General features: G+C 42.0%; 1 protein-coding gene across 8 annotated transcripts in view; it reads right to left on the minus strand.

Moving 5' to 3' along the window:
• ENOX1 (ecto-NOX disulfide-thiol exchanger 1) overlaps window positions 1-25,036 on the minus strand; it is a 276,495-nt gene that overhangs the window by 78,138 nt on the left and 173,321 nt on the right. For all 8 annotated transcript variants that reach the window (XM_081014835.1, XM_081014832.1, XM_081014836.1 and 5 more), the window contains 3 exons: window positions 11,085-11,258; window positions 9,754-9,960; window positions 1,795-2,028 (listed from right to left, as the gene is read on the minus strand). In XM_081014835.1, the coding sequence (XP_080870961.1) occupies window positions 1,795-2,028; window positions 9,754-9,960; window positions 11,085-11,258 (615 nt within the window). The remainder of the gene's footprint in view (window positions 1-1,794; window positions 2,029-9,753; window positions 9,961-11,084; window positions 11,259-25,036) is intronic.

Here is a 25,036-nt window from a genome sequence, read left to right on the forward strand (position 1 = left end):
AAAGTTGTGGCCTAAATTCTGCCAAAAACCAAACCAAAAATATGAGTCATGTGTGAATTTATTTAGGGGGGAGCTTTCTGAGTCTGAGCACACAAATATGAACCAACCCATTGGTCCTTTTTGCCTACAAAGTTGGCACTGCACATTTATCAAGCTGGGTATCCCCTATTACAGCCATCTCATTGGCTGCGTGACCCTGGACAATGCCTCTTGTTCTGTATGAGCTTAGCATCAGTTCCCAAACCTTTTTCCACCAGAGACCACTTGAAAATTGCTGAGGGACTTGGCGGACCATGTAACGTTTTTCTGTCTGTTGTAGAAATGGTACCATACTGCCTAGGTGCCGTGTGATTTTTAACAGTATTTGAAATCAGCAACCTGGGAGGAGGAGGAGGAGAAGAAGAAGGAGGAGGAGGAGGAGGAGGAGGAGGAGGACAGCAGTGAATCCCTTGTGGGATGAACCCAACTGCCTCCCACGTTGTGAACAACAGTGACAGATACAAGAATCTGGAAGCTGAGCAGTTAATTATCTTACACCTACCCACCATGTGTGCATTTTTAGTTGTTATTCTTATTCTTCTTATTCTTATATTTTTATTTCATTCTATGTAATTTTACAATAGATAACATATAATAAACAAGAACTGTTACAAACTTCTTGACTGTCTTTGCATTATTCACCCCTAAGTGCATTCAGGATATCATGTGTGAAAGGAAAACACATTGCCATTATTTTTAAGCACATGTACCGTATTTCTCCATGTATAACTAACACACACACACACACACACACCGTGTGTGTATAAGTCCTAATTAAGAAAATGGGGTTGCTGGGCTTTTTGTGGGGAGGATTGCCCAGAGTTGTTGAGCTTTCTTTAGGGGGATTGGCCAAAATTCGCTCACTCGACTGACCGCCAGTCGCCCGCCCAACTGCAGCAGCCAATCAAAACCAGCCCTTGCCGCACCCACCAATAACACACCCATTAGCCACTGACAATCTCCGGCTCGCAGCAGCAACCAATCCCACATCCCCACTATGCACTATCCATGTATAAGACAACTCCAAATTTTTTTACATAATTTCAAAATAAAAAAACAACATCGTCCTATACACAGAAAAGTATGGTACCTGCATTTGGTTAAATGTTTGTTCCCAGACTTATTTTTTAAAACACACACACACACACACACACACACACACACACACACAAATTGAGAGAGACCCATGTGGCAGCAGTGGTGGGAGAGAGGAGGCAGAGTGTCTTGTTTGGTATGCCTGCCTCTTTTGCTACAGGCTACAGCCTCCACTAGGGATGTGGGTGGCGCTGTGGGTTAGACCACAGAGTCTAGGACTTGCCGATCAGAAGGTCGGCGGTTTGAATCCCCGCGATGGGGTGAGCTCCCGTAGCATGGTCCCTGCTCCTGCCAACCTAGCAGTTCGAAAGCACGTCAAAGTGTAAGTAGATAAATAGGTACCACTCTGGCGGGAAGATGAACGGCGTTTCCGTGCACTGTTCTGGTTCGCCAGAAGCGGCTTAGTGATGCTGGCCACATGACCCAGAAGCTGTACGCCGGCTCCCTCAGCCAATAAAGCGAGATGAGCGCCGCAAACCCCAGAGTCGGCCACGACTGGACCTAATGGTCAGGGGTCCCTTTACAGCCTGCACTATCACACCTGAACAGCTATAGGGAAGTTAAGAGCGAGACCGGCTTTGTTACCCATTAATATGCACACAACTTATTGTGACAGAGTTGTAGATTTATTGACAACATGGCTGGGAAATGTCCTATTACCTTTCAGTTTTTCTGCCAGCAAAGTTGCTTCGTGTTCCGAATAATGCATGATGGCAGGCGGAGAGGGGGGCCGCATCCGATCTTCTTCCATTTTGCGCCTGTGACGCTCCTCTCGGGCCAGCATCCGCTGCTTACATTCCCATTCATAAAAGTCATCTCTTGCCTGTGCAAAATCAACATGAAGTCGGCCTGAATCTTTCTTGTCCGTACTAGATCCTAATCTCATGCGATAACCTGGAAACAACAAGCAAAAACCACATCAGGTCTCCTTTCCTTTACTTATGTCCATACGCGTCACATCGTGTCAATGAGTTAGCATTTATTCTTGCTGGTTTGCTTGAAGCCTGCCTATTAAAACGGTGGTTTCATTATGTGGAAAATAAGAAGCCAATAGCACTCCATCCAGATATAAAAAGAGGAAGAGAGGCTTGTAGGCCCTCTCAGCTAGCTTAGCTGCTTCACTCCTTGAACTGGCTGCTACAAATACTCCATATGTGAAACCCATTGTCTGAGTTTGATGTCTTCCTCCTCCTCTCTCTCACCTCCTCCTCTCTCTCAGCACCTTTTCCCATTTGTTATGTACTGAGTTGAATAGGATGCAAAATGTAGCAGTCTGATTGGTCCTAGAACAATAGGATTCAGAATGCAACAGTTTGATTGGTCCTAGAACAATGCAGCAGTATGATTGGTCTGCAGGAGCCACCCAATCCAGCTCCAGATGGAAGAATCCACAACCTGATTGGCCTACAGAAGAATTCCGGAATTAGCCAATCATGTGCAGCCCATTGTGTAAATAATGTATATAAAGCAGATACTTTGGGGGGACTTTCATTCCTCTCACCACTATGAGTTGAATAAAGAACATAAAATCCACTCTCGACTCTGAGTATATTTCACCATTTATGTCATATTTTAGACTGTTAACTTGAGAGCGGGGCCTGCCCTCTTATTGCTATTTGTAACTATTAGACCAGGATTTCCCAAACTTGGGTCTCCAGCTGTTGTTGGACTACAACTCCCATCTGCCGGCATCCTTTGGGGGTAGAGAAGCCAGCTAGCTAGCCCCCAGCTGGATCAAGCCCTTCCAGCCGTGATAATCCCTCGACCTCAGGTGTGACGTAAATCAGCGACTCAGGCTTCAAAGCCTGAGCAAACTTTATCAGCAGAGCAAACTGAGCAAACAGAAGAGGCATGAGGCTTGTGGAAACATACTAACAAGCTACGGATTTATTAAGCATAAATCAGGACAAAGAAACATGTCGTCTCTCTTTCTGTCTCCTCGGAGAGAGAGTCAAAAGCAAAAGCTATACACAACGGAAGTTCCCAGCAAACTGCTGGAATGTAAACAGACATGTGACATATAACAATCTCACACATCTGCAGCTTAAGGTGGAATGGAAAATCCTAACACCATCATCCCTAGCTAGCAAGATCAGTGGTCAGGGAAGATGGAAACTGTAGTCCAAAAACAGCTGGAGACCCAAGTTTGGGAAACCCTGCATTGGACTAAAAAATGGTTAACAATGGCTTAAATAAAGAAATGCACCCATCTGCATTTTGAAGGCACATAACACTTCTGTTGAGCCAAATGCGTTGTCAATAATAGAGGAAAACAGACTGATATTGTGAACGTGATCCCTGTGCTTCCACACAGCAGTTTATTGCGGACTTGGTGTTGCACACCCATGCAAGTTTTTGCACCATCCACACAACGTCCTCATCAAAATGCCACATCTTTAATTCAGATTCACCACTTGTTGGGTATATATATATATATATATATATATATATAAACTTGTAGGGTTCTTTGTGGAAACAGTACTGGTTTTAATGGGGAAACAGTATGGTACAACATTTTAATGAGGAAAACATGTGGATGCTGCATAAAACTTGCCTTCAGGAGCAGCAACAACTCCACAATAAACCGACACCCCTGGTTAAAATGAACTTTTTATTGCTGCCTAATAGCTTACTTATCAGTCTTTGCTTATTCCCCCCCCCCATATATTTTATTAAAGTTTGAAAAAAGATATACAAAAGTTAATATCAAATACCTAGAATCTTTTTAATATATCAAAGATAAAAAAACCTAATCTACATGAAATGCAAACCAAGAAGTGGAAAAGAAGAAAAAAAGAGAAATAAGTAAAAATTGGAAAAGAGAAAAAAAGAGAACTTCTGATTCTTTGCCAGTTATATATACTGTAATCACCCACTCCAATGTAACAACCAACGATTCCACTTTCTATTTTCTTCCTAGAACCCAGATATAACAAGTTCTTTTTTCTTTTTCATGCAAAAAGTCCACAAGAGGTTTCCAATCTTTAGTAAATAGCAACATTGATTTTTCTGTAATTAAACATATCAACTCCTCCATGGTAGGTAATGATGAACCCTTCTACTTTTGTGTATATAATTCTTGCTGCTGTGATCACATATTGAAATAATGTTCCATGGTCCTTTTCTAATTGTATTTCCATTATTCCTACCAGGAAAAGTTCTGTCTTCAATGAAATGTTAACCTTTAAAATCTTCTGCATCAATGTATGTACTGCATGGGTTTCTCAAAAATACCTCATGTCAGATGAATCTCATTTTATTTATTTTTTTGATGGAGTTACAAGCTTGGTGGATCAGGGGAATGCTGTGGACATAGTGTATCTTGATCTCAGTAAGGCTTTTAACAAAGTCCCCCATGATATTCTTGTGAGTAAGATGGTAAAATGTGGGCTAGAAGAGTGGATTTGTAGGATCTGTTGGATCTGTTGGGTGGATTTGTAGCTGGTTGACTGACGAAACCCAAAGAGTACTCATTAATGGTTCCTCATTATCTTGGGAAAAAGTGACATGTGGGGTACTGCAGAGTTCTGTCCTGGGCCCATTGTTGTTCAACGTCTTCATAAACAATTTGGTTGAAGGAACTGAGAGGATGCTCATCCAATTTACAGATGACACCAAACTGAGAGGGGTAGCTAATGCCACAGAAGACAGAATCAGAATTCAAAATAACCTTAACAGATTGGATAACTGGGCGCAAGCTAACAAAATGAAATTCAGTAGGGACTAATGTAAGGTTCTGCACTTAGGAAGGAAGAACCAGATACACAAAAATAAGACGAGGAACACCTGGCTTACTAGCAGTACATGTGAAAAGGATCTAGGGGTCTTGGTGGACCACAGGCTTAACATGAGTCAACCTTCTGATGCAGCAGCAAAAAAGCTAGGGATATTATAGGCTGCATCAACCAAAGTCTAATGTCCAGATCAAGGGAAGTAATAGTACTATTCTGCCTTGGTCAGACCACACCTGGAATATTGTGTCCAATTCTGGGCACCACAATTTAAGAAGGATGTTGACAAGCTGCAAGGTGTGCAAAGGAGGGCAACCAAGATGATCAGGGGTCTAGAAACCAATACGATTGAAGGAGCTGGGTATGTTTAGCTTGGAAAACAGGAGACTGACAGGAGATATGAGAGCCATCTTCAAATATTGAAAGGGTTGTCACAAGGAAGATGGAGCAAGCCTACTACTTCCTTTTTTTGATGATTTTCCCCCACATACGATGGCATAAATTGGCAAGTAAATGAAAGACGTAGTGAGAACTCAATCAGTGTGGCCAGTGGCGTAGCGTGGGGGGTACAGGGGGGGCCGGCTGCACCGGGCGCAACATCTGGGGGGGGGCGCGCTCGCACTCGCAGCTAAAATCCACGGGTTGGGGGCGCAAATTACTTGCCTTGCCCCGGGTGCTGACAACCCACGCTACGCCACTGCGTGTGGCCCTGTTTACATCAGAAACCTCAATGGCGTGTGTGGGATTTCTGTGAGCAGAGCTTATCTGGGAGTGATGTGTGATCCACCTTTATACTGTAAACGCCAGCAACAGGGCTGTATCCTCGTGTAACATGAAGACTGTAGTCGCAAGAACTTATGTATTCTATTTTTATGTCTCTTGTCTATTACAGGCTTGAAAAATTACACTCTTCAGAATGTTTTATGTTTGAAAACATAATAAAGATCATCTAGGAAAAACAGTAATTCAGTGCAATTAAAACAAAGCATCTGCCGAACCCACGGCAGCTTCTCTGTCACACTAGAAGCTAGAACTTTGCTACATTATTTTACGAAAATTAAGCCTGGGAGGAGACCCAGTAAATACAAAGCTATTTTCCTCTTTCTGGTATTGTTTGAGATACGGTGGAATGAGTATTCTAGCGTAATACGATGCAGTAACAGTTTGGGATCCTCACATAGGTTATGAGGGGTTCTCCTCATGATTCCATTGTAGGACCTGGTTTGCATGTGCAGTGTGAGGAGCATCCCAAAGGAGATGGTGTTGGACTTTCAGAGGAAGAGAGGGGAACTAGCCCCGTTGTATATCAGGAGCGGGTTGTGTGGAGAGAGTCTCTTCCTTTAAATTCCTGGGAGTTTAGCCAGAGCCTAGTACGAAAAGAGTATTACAATTGATTAATGATTTTGGTCGGGTGGCTGGATTTAAACTAAATAAACAGAAAACTAAGGTTTTGGGGAAAAATTTGACTGATACAGAGTCAGAACGGTTTCAGAATGAGATGGAACTTAATGTGGTTAAAAAAGTAAAATACCTAGGGGTAAACATAACAGTAAAAAATCTAAGTCTATTTAAGGACAATTATGAAAAATGCTGGACAGAAATCAAGAGAGACTTAGATAGTTGGTCAAAATTGAAACTTTCTTTGCTAGGCCGAATTGCTGCAATTAAGATGAATGTATTGCCAAGGATGTTGTTTTTATTTCAAACACTTCAGGTTTTGGACAAAACGGAGTGCTTTCAGAAGTGGCAGAGAGACATTTCTAAGTTTGTCTGGCAGGGCAAAAAGCCCAGAATTAAGTTTAAGATATTAACCGATGCAAAACAAAGAGGGGGCCTCGCCCTGCCAGACTTAAAGTTGTATTATGAAGCCGCAGCGTTTTGCTGGCTAAAAGACTGGCTACTTCTTGAAGACACTGATGTGTTAGATTTGGAAGGGTTTAACAATGCCTTTGGATGGCATGCATATTTATGGTATGACAAGGTTAAAGCAAATAAGGCCTTTAAGAACCATATTGTCAGAAAATCATTGTTTAATGTCTGGACAAAATATAAAGACTTGCTGGAAAATAAAACACCAAGGTGGCTTTCACCTCTGGAAGCCAAGGCCCGAAAAAGACCCAATATGGAGGCTAAATGGCCAAAATATTGGGAAATACTAGAAAAGGATGGAGACAATTGGAAATTGCAGAGTTTGGAGAAAATGAAAGACAAAGTGCGAGATTGGTTACATTACGCTCAGATTAAAGAAGTTTTTAAAAATGATAAGAAACTAGGGTTCCAGGTGGAGAAGTCGAAATTGGAAACAGAATTGCTAGAACCAAAGATTAAGGTACTCTCAAGGATGTATAACTTGCTGTTGAAATGGAATACACAAGATGAAATGGTTAAATCGGCTATGATAAGGTGGGCACAGGACATTGGGCATAATATCATGTTTGAGGACTGGGAGAGGTTGTGGAGTAATGGATTGAAATTTACTGCATGTAACGCTCTGAAAGAAAATGTAATGAAAATGATTTATAGATGGTATATGACCCCAGCCAAACTTGCCAAAATTTACCACCTGTCTGATAATAAGTGTTGGAAATGTAGAGAGTGTGAGGGAACGTTCTTCCACCTCTGGTGGACTTGCCCTAAAGTGAAGGCGTTCTGGGAAATGATTTATAATGAATTGAAAAAGGTATTTAAATATACCTTCACTAAGAAACCAGAGGCTTTCCTTTTGGGTATTGTCGGCCAAGGGGTGGCAAAGAAGGACCAGACATTTTTTATGTATGCAACAACAGCAGCAAGGATACTTCTCGCCAAACATTGGAAAACTCAAGATTTACCCACACTGGAAGAATGGCAGATACAACTGATAGAATACATGGAACTGGCTGAAATGACCGGCAGAATCCGTGACCTGGGAGAAGAGAGGATTGAGGAGGACTGGAAGAAATTTAAGAACTATTTACAAAAGTATTGTAATTTGAGTGAATGCTAAATAAGATGCTAGATTAAAATAACTGAGCACCACTAAATTTAGAAGTTTTTAAGAAAATAAGTAAGACTGTGAAAATTTAGCTCCTTCCGAGAATTATAAGATTATGAAATATAGAAGGGATATAAGAATTTAAATAAGATGATAAATTGCTGACAAAATGTTACAATGATGAAAGTGGGAGCGGGAGATGTGAGGAAGTCCAAAGAAAATGTGAAAATATGTTAAGATAAATGTTATATTGTTTATTATGTTTATTTTTATTGTAAAACCCAATAAATTGCTTTAAAAAAAAAAAAAATTAAATTCCTGGGAGTTTACCTTAGTGAAGACCTCACTTGGAAAAACAATAACTTAGGTGGTTAGGAAGGTCCAACAGAGACTCCATTTCCTCAGGGTCTTGCGAAAGAACAATGTTAAACAACAATTGATGACCTCCTTCGACCGGTCCACAATAGGAGGTGTCTTCTCATATTGTATCACAGTGTGGTACATTGGCTTGGCATCCACGGACAGAAAGTCTTTACAGAGGGTGGTGAACACAGCGCATGATATCATGGGCTGTCCCCTAAGCCCGCTAGATGACACCGCAAGGGATCGATGCCTTAGGAGAGTGAGAACAATTCTCAGGGATGAGAATTGCCAGCAGCTCTTTAATCTTCTACCCTCAGGGCAGGAGATACAGAAGTAAAGCCAGTCGTACCAACAGGCTAAAAAACAGTTTCTATCCGTGGGCTGTTAGGGTGCTGAATGGAAAATAATATAGTGCAACTGACTTTCGGGGTTGGTGTGTTGTGTGACAAGCACACAGAGTGCAATGAGATTGAGTGTTTGTGTGGGGTGGGGAGGAAGGCTTGGTTAATTTCATTGTACACAGGTACATTGACAATAAAGGTATTATTATTATTATTATTATTATTATTATTATTATTATTATTATAGTGTCTTAAGTGGTACAGTCCATTTGACTCACTTTTACCTCATTCCCATTCATTTTGCTGTACGTGCAAACCAGGTCTTACAGTGGGGTCATTACTTGTTCAATAACACAACCACAGATGTGCACATTAAGTACGGATGGACATATCCCAAAGTAATATATTTATACCCCGTGTTTACAGCCTCGTCTCTTCTGATCTTGCTCATTAGCGTGCCTGGTTTATCCACTTGCATCAATGACCCAGTTCTGAGCCATCGTCTACACGGCGATTTTTATGCCTGCTCAACTGGGCGATATCCTTAGATGCCCTTTGCAAATGCAGCTGTAAAGATTCTGCCTATTCCCATATTTTAAAAATACTTTGCATTGCCCGCATCCTGCCCTAGAATTAGGAAATCCATCGGCTAAGAAGACAGAAGACCGACTGAGAGATATATTTGACTTAGCCATTTTCAGTAAGTCAGGTAAGTTTTGATTGGGACTCGGCTGTTTATAGAGAACGCAGTACAGGCTACTGATATCAAAACCAGCTGTCCTGAGTGAATAGGGTCAGTACCATATATAAAAGCCCTATTTGTAACAATGGTTTTTGGCACCATTTGGGGAGCCTCTCTTCTCTACTGAATTATCACAGAGCAGCAGAAAACAGGGGAAAGTTCTGGTGAACACAGGAACAACTAAGACCATAGGAATGGCTCCAGCAGATCAGGCAAATGGCCCCTCAAGTCGAGCATCCTGTGCTCACAGAACCCTGTGAAACAGCCCCCTTCACACCTGGAATTAAGAGGAATACCATACATTAGGGATAGAGGAATTGTGACTGTGCCCTTGCAGTTTCTGTCGCAAACTCCTGAGCTTTGCAAACACTTGCTCCGATAAAGATTAAAGAACATAACAGCAAATCAAGATCGCAAAATGCAAATGAGAAGCCGCAAAGAAAACCCATTAAAGAATGTGACAAATACCAGAAAGGTAAATGGCTTTATCGACCATGAACTCTTCAGCAAAACGGATATGACAAAAATTCTTCTTGCTTTTCCGAATTGCTGTGATGTCACCGCACTGCTCAAAGACTTCCTGAATAATCTCCTCAGTAGCGTTTTCTGGTAATCCTCCAACAAACACGGTTTTACATCCAGGTGGCCTCTCTCTTGTGGAAGGTGGCGGAAGATCTAAGAGAAAAATTAAAGTTCTCACTTGCTTTCCTATTCAGCCCCATAAGTCATTTCAGACATAAAATAAATTGCTTAAATAAAAGTTTAACATTGAATAATCAGAAAGGCATCTAATCAGATTAAGTCCTCACAGAACTTATTTGGTTATTAAAATATTAATCAGCTGACACCACAAATTTCTGCCATTAAGACGGGAACCTATGTGCTCAGTGCTGTTTGCTTTATCAGCTCCCAATTGATCAGAGCATTTTTTGTTCAGGTAAAGATCATCACAATGAGTAAAAAGTTAAAAAAAATTCAAAATGACACAAAACCTATCACATGAAAGTCCTATCACAAAAAACCTGACCGGGGGGGGGGGGGGAGAGTCTACTAAAAGGGGGTGAAGACTGAACCCGTGGCTGCAGCAACAAGCGAGGAAGGATCCCCTAGACGGGGACTGGGGCAAATATTGGACCTGCAGAGAAGTTTCAGCTCAGTGGCAGAACATCTGCTTGGTGTGCAGAAGACGAAGCCAGCTTCAATCTCTAGGTAGGCCTACCTCCAGGTAGGTCCCCTTGTTTGTGAAGCCCTGGAGAGATGCTGGAAGCCCTGAGGTACATAGACCAAGGTACAGTGGTACCTCGAGTTACATACACTTCAGGTTACATACACTTCAGGTTACAGACTCCGCTAACCCAGAAATAATACCTCGGGTTAAGAACTTTGCTTCAGGATGAGAACAGAAATCGTGTTCTGGTGGCGTGGCAGCAGCGGGAGGCCCCATTGGCTAAAGTGGTGCTTCAGGTTAAGAACAGTTTCAGGTTAAGAACGGACCTCTGGAACGAATTAAGTACTTAACCCGAGGTACCACTGTATAAAGTGAAAGCTCCCTATGTTGTGGGATGCTAATATATCAGAGCTGTGCTAAGGGAAGGAAGGAAGGAAGGAAGGAAGGAAGGAAGGAAGGAAGGAAGGAAGTTTGCCTCATGTTATCCAAATTGTGAAGTCTTTTTCCCTGTGGAAACGCTAAGTGAAGGGATAACAAAATTGCCATTGTTACCCTGGGTAAAAACCGATTAGGACAGCCTGAACTGGACTAGCGATTTGGAGCAATAATTAAATTAACCAAGCACACTTACTTGGATTTGGAGGGAAGAGCGTACAGCTTTTGCAGTGAATTATTTCTTTGATGACAGGCACCTCCGCTGGTGGCGGCTGGGCTACTAATCCCATACTTGACAACATAGGGTTAACTGGAGTTATTCCGGTGACCATGTTGATGTTTGGATCAAAGCCTCGTACACAAATTGAATCTGCAAACGTAGAAAATAAAATATTTGCTTTAGCAGCTTTGAAATGACTTTTGGCCTTCTTGCGGAGATCATCTTGCTTTATTGTTAAGAAATCATTGTTTGCTCACAAGCACCTAAAACCTAAACCTCACATTAACTCCCCTCAGCGTTTCAGCCAAGCACTGAGGCAGAGGCTGGGGGGGTGGGGGAGAAAACCCAAACATGCAGGAAGAAGGAAAGTGTATATAAATTTAGGATAGTACTGGATAGTACAATTAATGGTCATGGTTCTGTGAAATTCTTGACAGCTGTGTAAAAAAATGGCGCTACTCTTGTACAGACTCAATTCATTTCACTGGTGCCTATGTGGGAAAACGTCCAGCTAAACTTTATCCTGCGCTGTAAGGCTGCTTTAATTTTTATTTTTTTTAAATGATATTTATTAAAATTTCAAAAGAAAAAGATTACATTAATAAGAAAAATAACAATAAAAGAGGAAAAATACAAAGTACAAAAAAGAAAAAACAGTTAAAAACAATTCCATCTTTTCATCACTTCTCTTATATTTACTTGTTTCCCAGACCTCCTCATACCTCCCTCTTTTGTATTCCAATTCAGTTTGTTAGTCCAGCAATTCCTTTCCCTCCTTTTTAATCCTGATCTTTAATCTTGATATATTATAACATTAAATTTTTACGTATTAAAAACCAATTTTTCCATATTCTTTTATACCATTACGGCTAGAAACCACTTAACTTCAATCCAACATCCTTCTAACATTCATTAATTTTACAATATTTCTGTAAGTAGTCTTTAAATTTCTTCCAATCTTCTTCCACCAACTCTTCTCCCTGGTCTCGGATTCTACCAGTCATTTCCGCCAATTCCATGTAGTCCATCATTTTCATCTGCCATTCCTCCAGTGTGGGTAGATCTTGTGTCTTCCAATGCTTTGCAATAAGTATTCTTGCTGCTGTTGTGGCATACATAAAGAAAGTTCTGTCCTTCTTTAACACCGATTGGCCGACTATGCCCAGGAGGAAGGCCTCTGGTTTCTTCAAGAAGGTATATTTAAATACCTTTTTTAATTCATTATAAATCATCTCCCAGAAAACCTTAATCCTTGGGCACGTCCACCAAAGGTGAAAGAATGTACCTTCAGTTTCTTTACATTTCCAACATTTATTTTCGGGCAAATGGTAGGTTTTTGCAAGCTTGACTGGGGTTATGTACCACCTGTATATCATGTAAGGCTGCTTTAATTAAAGGTTTAGATGGATAATCTCTGTCAGTATCGCTTGTACCCACATGAATCAGAAGGAAGGGGTTGTGTATAAGACTTGGCAACTTCTCTGTCACATCATGAATCTTTGCACCTGGAAGATGGCACACCTCCCGGGACATCTTGTTTCCTCCGCACACTGGTGCCTCTATCTCGATCAGAAGGGAGTCAACTACCACCGCCACTCGTCTCTGCCCCTCTGGGGAATGGCAGGAATCGTTCTGTACACTGTACCTTCTAAACCCACCTCAGAGTGTTCTGAGGTCTGCAGCTGCATGGTGCTAACTCCCTAGCAAGAGTTTAAAAGTCACAAAAGCAAGCAGGTGATCTATATGTTTTCCCACCCCACGCAAACAGCTCAGATAAGCAACCAGCCTTGCATTTTTATTAAGGATTGCAGGGAAAGACCTGCCCAAAAAGTTGAAAAACATCTTCATGCATGCGACAACGGCTGCGAGAGTTCTGGTAGCACAAGGATGGAAGACTGAAGAAACCCCAACTAAAGAATCATGGCAAGAAAAATTGATGGACTATGCAGAACTGGCAAAACTGACATATAAGCTACAGGACAAGGATAACTGTGACTTTAAGGAGGAATGGGAACCCTTTACAAAGTATCTGAAGACGCAACAAAGCGAACTGGACTCCTTGGCAGGTTTTGAATAAACATTCACAAACTTTTTATTGATAATAATCAGCTAAATAGTTTGAGGATCTATACAACTTTGTAACATGCAGAAAACAGCATTCTTAGAGAAACCAAAGACTGGAACTGAGGGAAGTCGGGGGGTGGGGTGGGGGTGGGTGGGTTTTGTGTGGGAGGGAGGAAAAATGGGGGTGGGAAACAAGGATGATATGTTTTTGGATAATATGTCTTGTTATAATTTTGAATAAAAAATAAATAAAAAAAAGATAAGCAACCAGCCTTGATCCAAAAGACACAGTCTCCTCCACCAAACCCTTGAAAACAGCCCTGTTGACATGTCCTGGTCATGAGGTCCCAGAGGCTGCTCACCCTATGACTACCCTCTCTACCACCTTTGCCAAAAAAGGAGTGTTGGTGACTGGTCTGTTGTTCTTACACTTCACTGGGTGTCTAGAGTAGGCTTTTACCACCCTCTTTAATAACAGTGGGTATCACTCCATCATTGCAAGTATCCATTTACCATTCTTCTGACCCATTCACACCATCTAGGCCAGCTTTAATAAGCCAGGAAGGATAAAAATCTAATGAGCATGTGGTTGGATAAAAAGGTAAAGGGACCCCTGACCATTAGGTCCAGTCATGGCCGACTCTGGGGTTGCGGCGCTCATCTCGCTTTATTGGCCGAGGAAGCCGGTGTACAGCTTCCAGGTCATGTGGCCAGCATGACTAAGCCGCTTCTGGCGAACCAGAGCAGCGCACGGAAACGCCGTTTACCTTCCCGCCGGAGCGGTACCTATTTATCTACTTGCACTTTGACGTGCTTTCGAACTGCATTGTTGGCAGGAGCAGGGACCGAGCAACGGGAGCTCACCCCATCGCGGGGATTCGAACCGCCGACCTTCTGATTGACAAGTCCTAGGCTCAGTGGTTTAACCCACAGCGCCACCTGCATCCCATGTGGTTGGATACATTGGGGCAAATATCCTGTCCACATCCTAAGGCTGTATGAACTGGAACTAATCCGACAACAATGGGCTTGACGTTGCGTTAAGACACCTCGGCTGGCACTGTTAGAACAGCGGCATCTGAGGAGTTTTATCTGCAAAGTGTTTAGCCATCTGGTTAGGAGAAACCAGCCTCCAGCTAACACAGAACAACTCTGCAGGATAGTTCCCCAAGTTTGCAATGGAGGCAGTGAAGAAGGATCTCTTCACTGTCCTCAGCGCCACAACTCTGAAGTTGTGATCAATCGATTCCTAAGTGAGATCTATGCCTTGATTTTAAATATTTTATTAAATTTTTCAAAAAATAGAAATTAAAGTCCATTTCATCTACCGCAGCTCCTTAGGATACCAAGGGGCAAAATGACTCCACGGCACCAGAGAGTGCTCAGTCGTGTCAAGGGCTCTATGGGTCTCACCATTCCATAGTGAAACAAAGGCCTCAACAGGATCACCTGGTCTATCCATTTTAGAATTGCCCGGAGCAGTCAGGATTCCATCAGATTTGACCAGTCTCCAAAGGTGGACCATTCTACCTGGCCTTCTGGTGGTTCCCTCGCTGCAAGAAACCAAATTACAGGGAACCAGGCAGGGGGCCTTCTCGGTAGTGGCACCTGCCCTGTGGAACGCCCTCCCACCAGATGTCAAAGAGAAAAACAACTGCCAGACTTTTAGAAGACATCTGAAGGCAGCCCTGTTTAGGGAAGCTTTTAATGTGTAACAGACCATTGTATTTTAATATTTTGTTGGAAGCCACCCAGAGTGACTGGGGAAACCCAGCCAGATAGGCAAGGTATAAATAAATAAATTATTATTATTATTATTATTATTATTAATCTGGTTCCCAAATCCTGCAGGTTGAGAATCACTGCTGAAAGGCCAAACCTCACCAGGAAGTGGTCTGACCATGACAATGGGGTGATATTAACCCACCCTCCAATTTCCAGGACCCCCCACCCCACCCCCCGGAGTGAAGACAAAATCAAGGGCATGACTTGCTGTATGCCAGAGCTTTCCAAACCATGTGTCACGACACGTTAGTGTGTCAAACACAACTCCCAGGGCTGGAAAGGGGTTAGTTTAACCTCCAGTTTGCTAGTAAAACTGAATTAACTGTGTTGCAGAATGATGCAAAACTGAATGTTGCAAAATGATACATGTCTAAAAAGCGTGTCACCAACGTGAAAAGTCTGGAAAACTCTGCTCTATGCATTAGACCAGGGGTCAGCAAACTTTTTCAGCAGGGGGCCAGTCCACTGTTCCTCAGACCTTGTGGGGGGCCGGACTGTATTTTGAAAGGGAAAAAAAATTAACGAATTCCTATGCCCCACAAATAACCCAGAGATGCATTTTAAATAAAAGGACACATTCTACTCATGTAAAAACTCGATGATTCCCGGACCGTCCGCGGGCCGGATTTAGAAGGCGATTGGGCCAGATCTGGCCCCTGGGCCTTAGTTTGCCTATCCACGCATTAGACCAATGATCATTTGAGAAGGCCATGCAAACCCAAGCAGGACCTGAAGAATTCTCAGTGTGGATGTTGAAGTGGCCCAAACCACAAAACCCCCAACACCACACCTGAGACAACCTTGGTCATAACTGCCAGGGAGACTGATGAGAAGTAGGGTGGGTGCTGCTTTTTATTGCATGAAAGTCATTCCTACCCCCCTCCCTTCTCCCCCCCCCCCAATCATTACAAAGGTGAATCAGATGTCTGCTCTACAGCAGCAAAAATTATACAACGATAAAACATAAAACAGTAGAGATTTTTGAATACTATAAAGGCAACTTCATGAGCCCTTTCTTTGTGTGTGTGGGGGGGGGGTTAGAAAAATAAAATTTGCTTCTTTCTTAAGAAACAATCCTTTCGGATCCTTCTGCTGGCAACACTTTGCAGCAATTTGATACCATCAATTATTCAGAGGCAATGGCGAGTTGTTTGGGCATTCCCAAAAGCTTTCGGATCACAATTCAGCAATATTTAATGGTAACATGAAAAATCCAGGGTTTGGCAGCCTGGGAGTTGTGGCTGAACTAATAAACAACAAAAAAGAGCAAAGCTTGAAAATAAAAACTATGCCTTGTCCTGAAACCACATGACAGTGTTCTTCCCTATAATGTAGTAACTCTAAAAAGCCCTAGAATACATTTTGGAAGTGAGCATTTGTATTTGTACATTCATATTTTAAAACCTAAGGTTCCTGTTTAAAAAAAGTGGGAGGGAGGACACAACCCTAACATGAGATCAGCCAAAATAAGCATGTTAGGATCCGGGAGATCTCTGGCTGAGCCAAAGCTACGATTCTACTTTTATGAACCTTCCTTGATGCCACAAACCTCATTCAGGTTTAAAAAGGAAACATGACCTTCTCCATTGCAAAGTGAATCTTCTAAGCAAAATAGTAACAAGGACTCCATTACACTTGAAAGGACTTCAGTGTCCATACTTTTTATTTCCATTAACACAAGCAGATATTCACAAGTCCACTTTTCTTAAGTGACACACCACTCACATAGGACGCAATGCAGCCAAAAGCAAGCACTTTTCTTGTCCTACTGAATTGTGGGAGATTTGGCAAATGCTAATCTCTCCCTTTGAAACTGATGGGGTTCACAACTGTTTAGTTTTGACTGAACTGTATGGCACACCTGTTATCTGAACCCAAGCATTAAGCCTAAGTTTCACTGCTTCCCCCATGCATATACCATATTTTGGTAGTTTGCTTTGGTCTGTGGCACCCAGCTGCCTAGGACCTAAACTCCTGCTATGGTCCCATGAATACCAGCTGATCAAGGAAACAGAATAGCTTCTAGTCTAGCCATCCTCAGACAGGTGCCATCCAGATATGATTTTGGACTGCAACTGCCATCACCCCTGGCAATTGGCCATGTTGAGGGAGTTAAAGCAAAGCATATGGAAGGCACCAGTTTGGAGACCAATTTGTAGAATTGGGCACACTTGGAGCAAAATTCAGAATGAGCAAGTTTTGATTTTTTCCCCATGTTTGCCTTTCTCCATCAATAATTTTTAAAAATGCATCTTGAGTAAGCAGCAAAATAATGAGAGCTGCTTCCTTTTCCTTTGAGTGAGACGTTAACATATGGTGAAATTCTCAGCCTTGCTGGTACTGACAATACATTTTTGTCTCTGGATGTTCTATTCGAAAATAACACACAAAGGAAACCGACTCGGCTTCCAGATGGTAAATTGTTTTCTTTAGCAACTGTTACTCTTTCTTGATGCGAAGACATTTAATTTGGTGTTTCTTGAGAGTTTGGAAAACCTGCATCAATTTAAAGTTTTTGAGTTGAGGTAAAATTCTAGATTACTTCTCCCCAATTATTTGCAGGCAGAGGGGACGCTTTTAATAGATCAAGCAGATATTCCACAGCAACATGATTCAGATATTCCACAGCAACGTGATTCAGTGCTTTGTTTCATCTTTTTCAAGAAGTGGGAAGTGGTGAGCAATCTCTTCAGAAACAGCCTCTGCTGAGAAATTCTGCCACAATGTGAAATTATATACATATCTGCTTATTCTTTTAAAAGTTGACAATGAGTGAGAGGCAGCAATTCCTGGCAGAGCTAGTTCTCCCAAGCTTCATCTCTCAGCATCCAACACTATCATCTAATAAACCACATCCTTCTCCCATCTCCTTGGCTACAGCCAGCCTTTCAACTCAATCCAGCACGAGATATCTATGCACAGAGGCAGGCTAGACAACCCAGCTTTAGCCTCACATCTGCATCACAATGTGCCATGCTCTGCCAGAGGTGAGTACTCCAAGACCAGAGACCCGATGTCAGATGGGAACAAGCCAGAGTAGTGTAGTCCCAGAAAGGCAAGTGTCAAGGTTTCAGAGGTGAAAGAGAATGAGCAGATGAGTCAGAGGCAAGCAGCACAGTAAAAGACAAGAGAAAAGGTCAAGTTCCAGAAACAGGAGCTGGATGAGCTGGAGGGCAAGCAGTCTAGTCTAAAGGCCAGATTCCAGAAGCAGTGATTAGATGTGGATACAAGGTGGTCCTACCCTCTGCCTGTCCCTCAAAACCGGCACATCACATGGGACTGGGCCTCAGCGCCGGCAGCCTCTCCTCCTCGCCCGCTCTCCAGAAGCCACTATGAGCTGCCCAAGGGAAGAGGCTGGCAGCGACGGCCATGGAGAGGCACCTGCTCCTTTGCAACTGCCAACCCTGCAGCTCAGAACAAGCACCGACTGTCAGGTGTGCGTGCAGGAGCCAGGCCCTGTGACCAATAGGACTTTGCAGGACTGGGGCCTTCCTAAGTTTGTTCTAAAGAGGCAAGGCGCAGCCACACAGGTGAGGCCAATTGGTAACTCACAGCACCTGATGGCAAGAGCTGGGAAAGGATATAAGGTCAGCATTTCCCTTCGGCTCTTTGCCACAGCAACACACTTCCTGCCTTGCTGCATTTGGCTTCTTGCTTCCTGATCCTTGAACCTTGGCTTCTTGACTCCTTCTTCTTGATCCTCGATCCTCGGACCCCTGACTTCGTGACTCCTGGCTCTCTGACCCTCGGACTCTTGGCTTCTTGACTCCTGGCTTCTGGACCCAGTTCCTGCTCCCACCCCGCCATCTTGCCCCCGGTCCTGATGTCCCCTGCCGGGACTTTGATCGCCCGTGAACCAGACCGTGACACCGACTCATCCTCTTCCCTGAGCTTTGTGGTGGCAGAACTGGCAGAGGAAATAGGGACATTCCAGGATAAAATTAGAAGCTGGGATACCATTAGTAAATCCAGAACGGTCCCTGCAAAATAGGGACACTTGGAGGGTATGTGTTAAGACAGCTGGTGGTATCTCTAGGTGATCCATTGCAGCTCTTCGATATGCTGCCTTAGTGGTACACAAAGTATGGCACTGGAACTTAATTTAAGGAAAATCTTCTACATTCACCAAGCAAATGAGCTCTTTGCTTCTGCAGGAAACAACCACACTGTTCACTTGAATGACTTCAGAAGGGCAGAAACATGGATTCCACATGTGACCTTTTATGTGTTGGGCCTAATCAATGGCTGCTGGAGAAGGACTTGACATGGATGTAGCAATTTCACAGCAGTGAATCTGGAAACCTAAAATCCTAGACTCAAGACCACCTCTCCAGGCTCACTTAGAAAGCGCACCAGGAGAATCCCCAAGCCATCGCTAGCAAACAACACAAGGAACACACACAATCAAGACTCAGTTGCCACCTCAGCTTCCTCTTCATCTCCCAGACTGGTGTTGACAATGGACAAAATCTCCAACTGGAAGAACTTCAGCTCACACTGGCCAGTTCACAAGCAAAGTGAGGCATTTGCAATGGCTGAAGAGGGTGAAGTGAGAACACAGAGGATAAGGCCAGCAAGGAGAAGAAGATATTTGTGTAGGCAAGGAAGGACCCACAGAAGAAAGAAGTTACTTCACCACCTTAACAAACTTGGCCTGGGAATGTACATATTCTACATTGTTCACACACAAAATATTTTTTTTATTTGCATAGATATAGAAAAACTGATAAATATCTGTAAAAAAGAGAAATGGCTCACTCGAAGTTCATTTTTAGGTTCTGCAATGGGATTTAAAAGTAAGCCATACAGCAGAAAAATCACCTCTTTAAAATGCAGCAGTTAGATGTTCCAACAACAAATGGTTTCATTATTCATTATTCACAGAAGGAAAATCTTTTAACTTTAAAACAGAACAGCATATTTTGAAGAACACAGCTGTGATGCTAGGTTTAAAATATGTTTAGCTCTCTGTCAGTAACTGCTAAATCCAGACTCCAGACAACCTATTTATTGAGCAGTCCTCCTGATTTGCCCACTCAAAGCATACATGTAGGTTAAATTCTATTCAGTCTTTATTGAGCATTAATTCTGATCTTTTTTTGTGGGGAGGTTATACATCAATGAGCATTCATCCTGATTGGATTGCAGCATGTTGATACATCTTCCACTTAATTATTTCTTCGATGTACAAAACTGCTGTTAGAATGTTCCTCTTTTCTTTCATTTTGGTAACCTCCCTACTTGTCTTACTTCATCATCCCCCAGGACTACAACGCATAATAATTTGATATAAAAAGTATTATTTGTCATCCCGTTGGTTCTGAAACTTTTATATATGATTTACTTTGACAGTGATTTCAATAACGTGCTGATTTTATGAGCAACAAAAAACTATTAGCCACTTTAATGGGGCAGGTTTTCTTAAAAAAAGATTTCTTAATAATAATTTTTATTAGTTTTCAATTACAATCCAATAGTAGCCTCATTATAACAATACCAATTTATAATACAATTACTAATACCATTTTTATATAAAAAATTTAAACCAAATTATGTCACAGAGGTTTCATTTGGCAGACAATTCTTTTAAAGAAAAATGTATTTGTGTCACTTACGAGTATTGTCATATTTGTCTTGTTGCATAAGGATGCCTTTTTAATTTATTTGTAATAATAATAAAAATGCTTCAATAAGTCTTTATTTGCATTTAAAATATTAAAGACTTATTTCCCTTGCTCTAAGTGGCTCAGAATGGATAATTAGCATATTTATAGGAAGACAGGACAGAAATCTTTGAAATATTTAATAAAAACTATATCAATAAAATACAATTTTAAACAGCAAAATTAATCCCTAAACAAAGAAGAAGAAGACCCGATCTATACACAGCAAGATAAGTAAACAGTATCTACTGACTTTCAGCTTTTTAACCAGACAGGCCAAAAGCTGGCTAGGGAGTGCAATGTTGCAACCCTTTCTAACAGAGTTCGACCATACATTGGAAGTAAGATCATTAATGTGCAGGATCACAGCTGCTTCGTTCCACCCTGGACTTGGCTTGGCATGGTGAAGCGCTCTCCTCTCTAACCCTGAGCATAGCTGTCAACTTTCAGATTTGAAAATAAGGGACCAGCAGCCTCAGAAATAAGGGATCAGCAGCCAAAATAAGAGATTTTCCAACCACAGGTATGTTCAACTTCTGAGCCCCTCCAAGCCAAAGGCAGAAAGCCCAGCCAGCAGCCAAACGAAGCCTCAAGCGGTGGTTCCCACAGCGCAGCAACCCGGCAAAGGGGATGCAGCAAGGAAAACCACCGTCACCTCTCTGCTGGGAAGCGCTGAGCAAAGGCGAGTCCCTAGGCAACGCAGCTGAGTTGATCGGCACAAGGCATGCAAACTCCACCCCCCCATTCGTTCTTAGACTCCTTATTGGGTGAGCAACGCAGCCAAGCAACACAGTTGGAGCCTCCCTCCTCCCTAGCCAGCAGAGAGGGAGGGAGAGGAGCTACTTCCTTTGAAAGCCAGGAAATTTAAGGGACATCATCAATCCGGGCTAAGGGAGTTTCCCACCAAATAAGGGACGGTTGAGAGCTATGACCCTGAGCTGTAGTCAAGAGTAGACCTTGGCTTCTTTCAAGTTTAATTGCAGTGGGGGCCATTTTGGGCTGTGACATCTGAAATCTACGCTGTAATATAACCAACAGGTTTCTTTGAAGCCTAATTGAGGCACAGGGACATTTTCAAAGAACTCGCCCTCCCCAGCTGTGACCTCCTCCTGAAACTGTTCCCCCCCACACAATTAGACTTGAAAGGGGCTTCTTTTGAGCCTAATTTGACCGGGGGGGGGGGACACAGGACCCCACAGGTACCAGAGAAGGCCTCTGCAGGTGTAGGTTTGCTCCCAGTGGCAATCTATGTTCTGGAAGTTGACCAATATATATTTAACGTGAATTGTGCCCGTATAAGGAATCACCGTTTAGGGTTTTCAGAGGGGTAGGGTTTCAACATTTCCTCAATTTAATACCACTGTTACATACATATACATATACATATACATATACATATACATATACATATACATATACACACAGTGGTACCTCTGGATGTGAACGGGATCCATTCCAGAGTCTCATTCGCATCCTGAAGCGAACACAACCCGCATCTGCACATGCACGGGTCGCGATTCACCGCTTCTACGCATGTGCGTGACGTCATTTTGAGCGTCTGCGCATGTGCAAGTAGCAAAACCTGGAAGTAACGCATTCCGTTACTTTCGGGTCGCCGCGGAGCGCAACCCAAAAACGCTTAACCTGAAGCAACTTTAACCTGAGGTATGACTGTATACATATACATATACATATACATATAAACGTACTACATTTTTACCTAAGGGTTTGTTACATTTTAAGAGTTTCCAATTTTTTGTGTTCACAATAAATGCAAAAATGGTTGCCATTTTGAATTTATGGTAATCAAAACTAAGCTGATCTACATTCATCTTAGTAGCACAATTACAAGAAGAAAAGAAAAGGGTAGTTTGAAAGCAAGAATAGGAATAAAATAAAGCATATATGAAGGTGTGAAACAGAAACAGAAGTGTGACTGTAGTGTTTCATTATTTAAAAACACTTAAAACTACATATATTCCACCAAACTGGTGAGCAGTATTTTCTCCAAAATACTGCCTGAGGTTCATCATGACACTTTTCTGAAATCTGCATGTAAAAGACTTAAAGTATATGTCAGTAAGATGATGAACCCAAGTATTGTGAAAAATCATCACAATGACAAAATCTGCAACCAATTTGCAGCTCTCCACTAGAGCGTACAATTTTTAGCCTGCTCTCTTATTTCCTTAATGTCCTAAAGGGTTAACAATTAGAAACCTCACATATGAGTTAAACTCACAATGGGAGCATAAAACTGTTGACGATGGGTGTTATCTTCCTTATTCCAAGATAGAGAACTTCAATTTACAAAACAAAACATAGAAAAGGAAGATAGAAAAGGAATTAATGAAAAAAAAATAAGAAGGGCTGCCAGTTCTCTGTCTGCCAATTATGTATGTAACAATTATTCAAAATGTTCAGAATATGCACTCCAAGATAACATCTGGCTGTACTATTGTCCAGCTCTTTCTCCATCTGCTAGACGAAGGTTTTTCAGTCTTCATTCCCAATCCTCTCGCATCTACCTTCCCCCCCCCAAAAAAAGTCCAAAAGAAGCTCTTCATTTTTTATTATCATTAAATGTCAATCATAGTTCTTATCTGACCCAGTATTATGAATTTCTCTACAAGGGTTCCAACAAATCCCAACAGTGCGGTAGTCCATAATTATTTGTTATATCTTCACACCCAATTCCATATACTCCAGTCCTGTTGGCCATTATACTGTATCCTGATGGATGTCTTCTTCTGAGCGTAAGAGGTTAATCCATGATGCCCCGCTTATCTCAAAAGGGAGCTTTGACAATCAAGATTTATGCCTTGGTTGCTTTTGATCACTGCGTAATTATTTCCACTGACAGAAGTGTCAGCAGTCAATGACTAATCCACAGTCTTCCTCCCCGGAAGTTCCTGGGATGTTGTTGTTTTTGTTTATTACTACTTTATATATTTTTGTGTTTTTCTATTGTTATCCGTCCTCTGATCTTTGGAGGAAGGATGGGTGTACAGTAATTTAATAAATAATATTAACATTAATAAATAATGCATCCAAGAATTCGATTTTCACAGAGGTGAAAATAATAAGTTCCCCTATAATAAGTTCCCCTATTGCTAGAACAGGACTTCTATGTCCCTGCTATCATTCATTCATTCGTAAACAAATAATAAATAATAAAATTTCTGAGCAAGGTTTCACACAGGTAACATCAGTGTCTTAACAGACTGTGCTTCCTTCAGCACTCGAGTCTTTGAAGTGGAACTGAGAGAAAGCACAGACAGACATACACACCCACCCAGCAAATGTCTTTCTTAGTACAGAGCTCAGAAATTGATTCTATTTTCTGCACTTAGCAACCAATGAGATGAGTAAATGTACTCCTCTTGCTACAGGGGTGGGCAGAGAGTAGTGTAGTAGTTTGAGGGAATCCTGGAGCAAATGGCTTGGCCACCAGGGTCTCTGCAAGAGCGACAAAAAGGTTTACAACGAAGATTCTAGCTAGAACTGCGCCAACTGACTTCTCTTTCGTTACTTAAACAGCAGCGACACGTAACAGGCTCCTTTCGCAAGAGAGAAAAGGGTTCAAAAGCTGTTTGTTGTGCTCTGGCAGATGGGCTCTGCTGCTTCCAAGATAACAGTAAGGAAACCCCCCCAAGAGACATAGCAAAACCCTTGAGCATTGCTAGAGTGCCTCCTGGCTGCTATTAAATCAGAGAATCTGCTTGCTCTTTTGTGGCTTTAAACTTCATATTTGTATAAACAGCAAGTTAGTTTCTTCCATCTTGGGAAGAGGTTAAAGAGCCAGCACATGCTTTTTAAAAACCAGTTCTTTTGATTATGAAAAACCAAACAAAGTTATGCTTTTCATACAGTTACTGTGACACCCAAAAACACATGTTCTCTTCAGCTCTGTAGAGTGGATCTGCACTCCAGGAAGAGGCAAACAAAGGATAGCCATTTCCCAACTGTAAAAGGATTACAAGTGAAATAAAAATGCTTTGGAGGGTTCCTTTTGTTCCTCACATAATGTATACAAATGAGTGGAAGGCCAAACAAAAACTCAGATGACATTGCTGAAACAGAATTAGAAGTACAGGAAACAAGAGTAACATCATTAGAGTTAAAAGGATTTGATGATTCCGTGCCAGTGAAGCACGTGTGAGCCATTTGTTGCAAGTATATAAGGATATTTGCTTATTTAAAAAAGCCATTTTCAAGCAAAAAACGAGCAGGAAACCATGTGGATAATCTAGGAGCAACGACGTCTCAGCAGTTTTCACTAGGACAGATTTGGGAGAGTGGTTGATATAATCCAAATTGGGTTTCAGCCACTGTTGGGTTAGAAGACTTTCCTCATGGATGTATAAATTGCTAGCGAAAAACACTTGTCAGCACCTGCTTTTCTACACAAATTAT

Source organism: Podarcis pityusensis (genome assembly GCF_964106645.2).
Source record: "Podarcis pityusensis genome assembly, chromosome: 7".
Classification (NCBI taxonomy): domain Eukaryota; kingdom Metazoa; phylum Chordata; class Lepidosauria; order Squamata; family Lacertidae; genus Podarcis; species Podarcis pityusensis.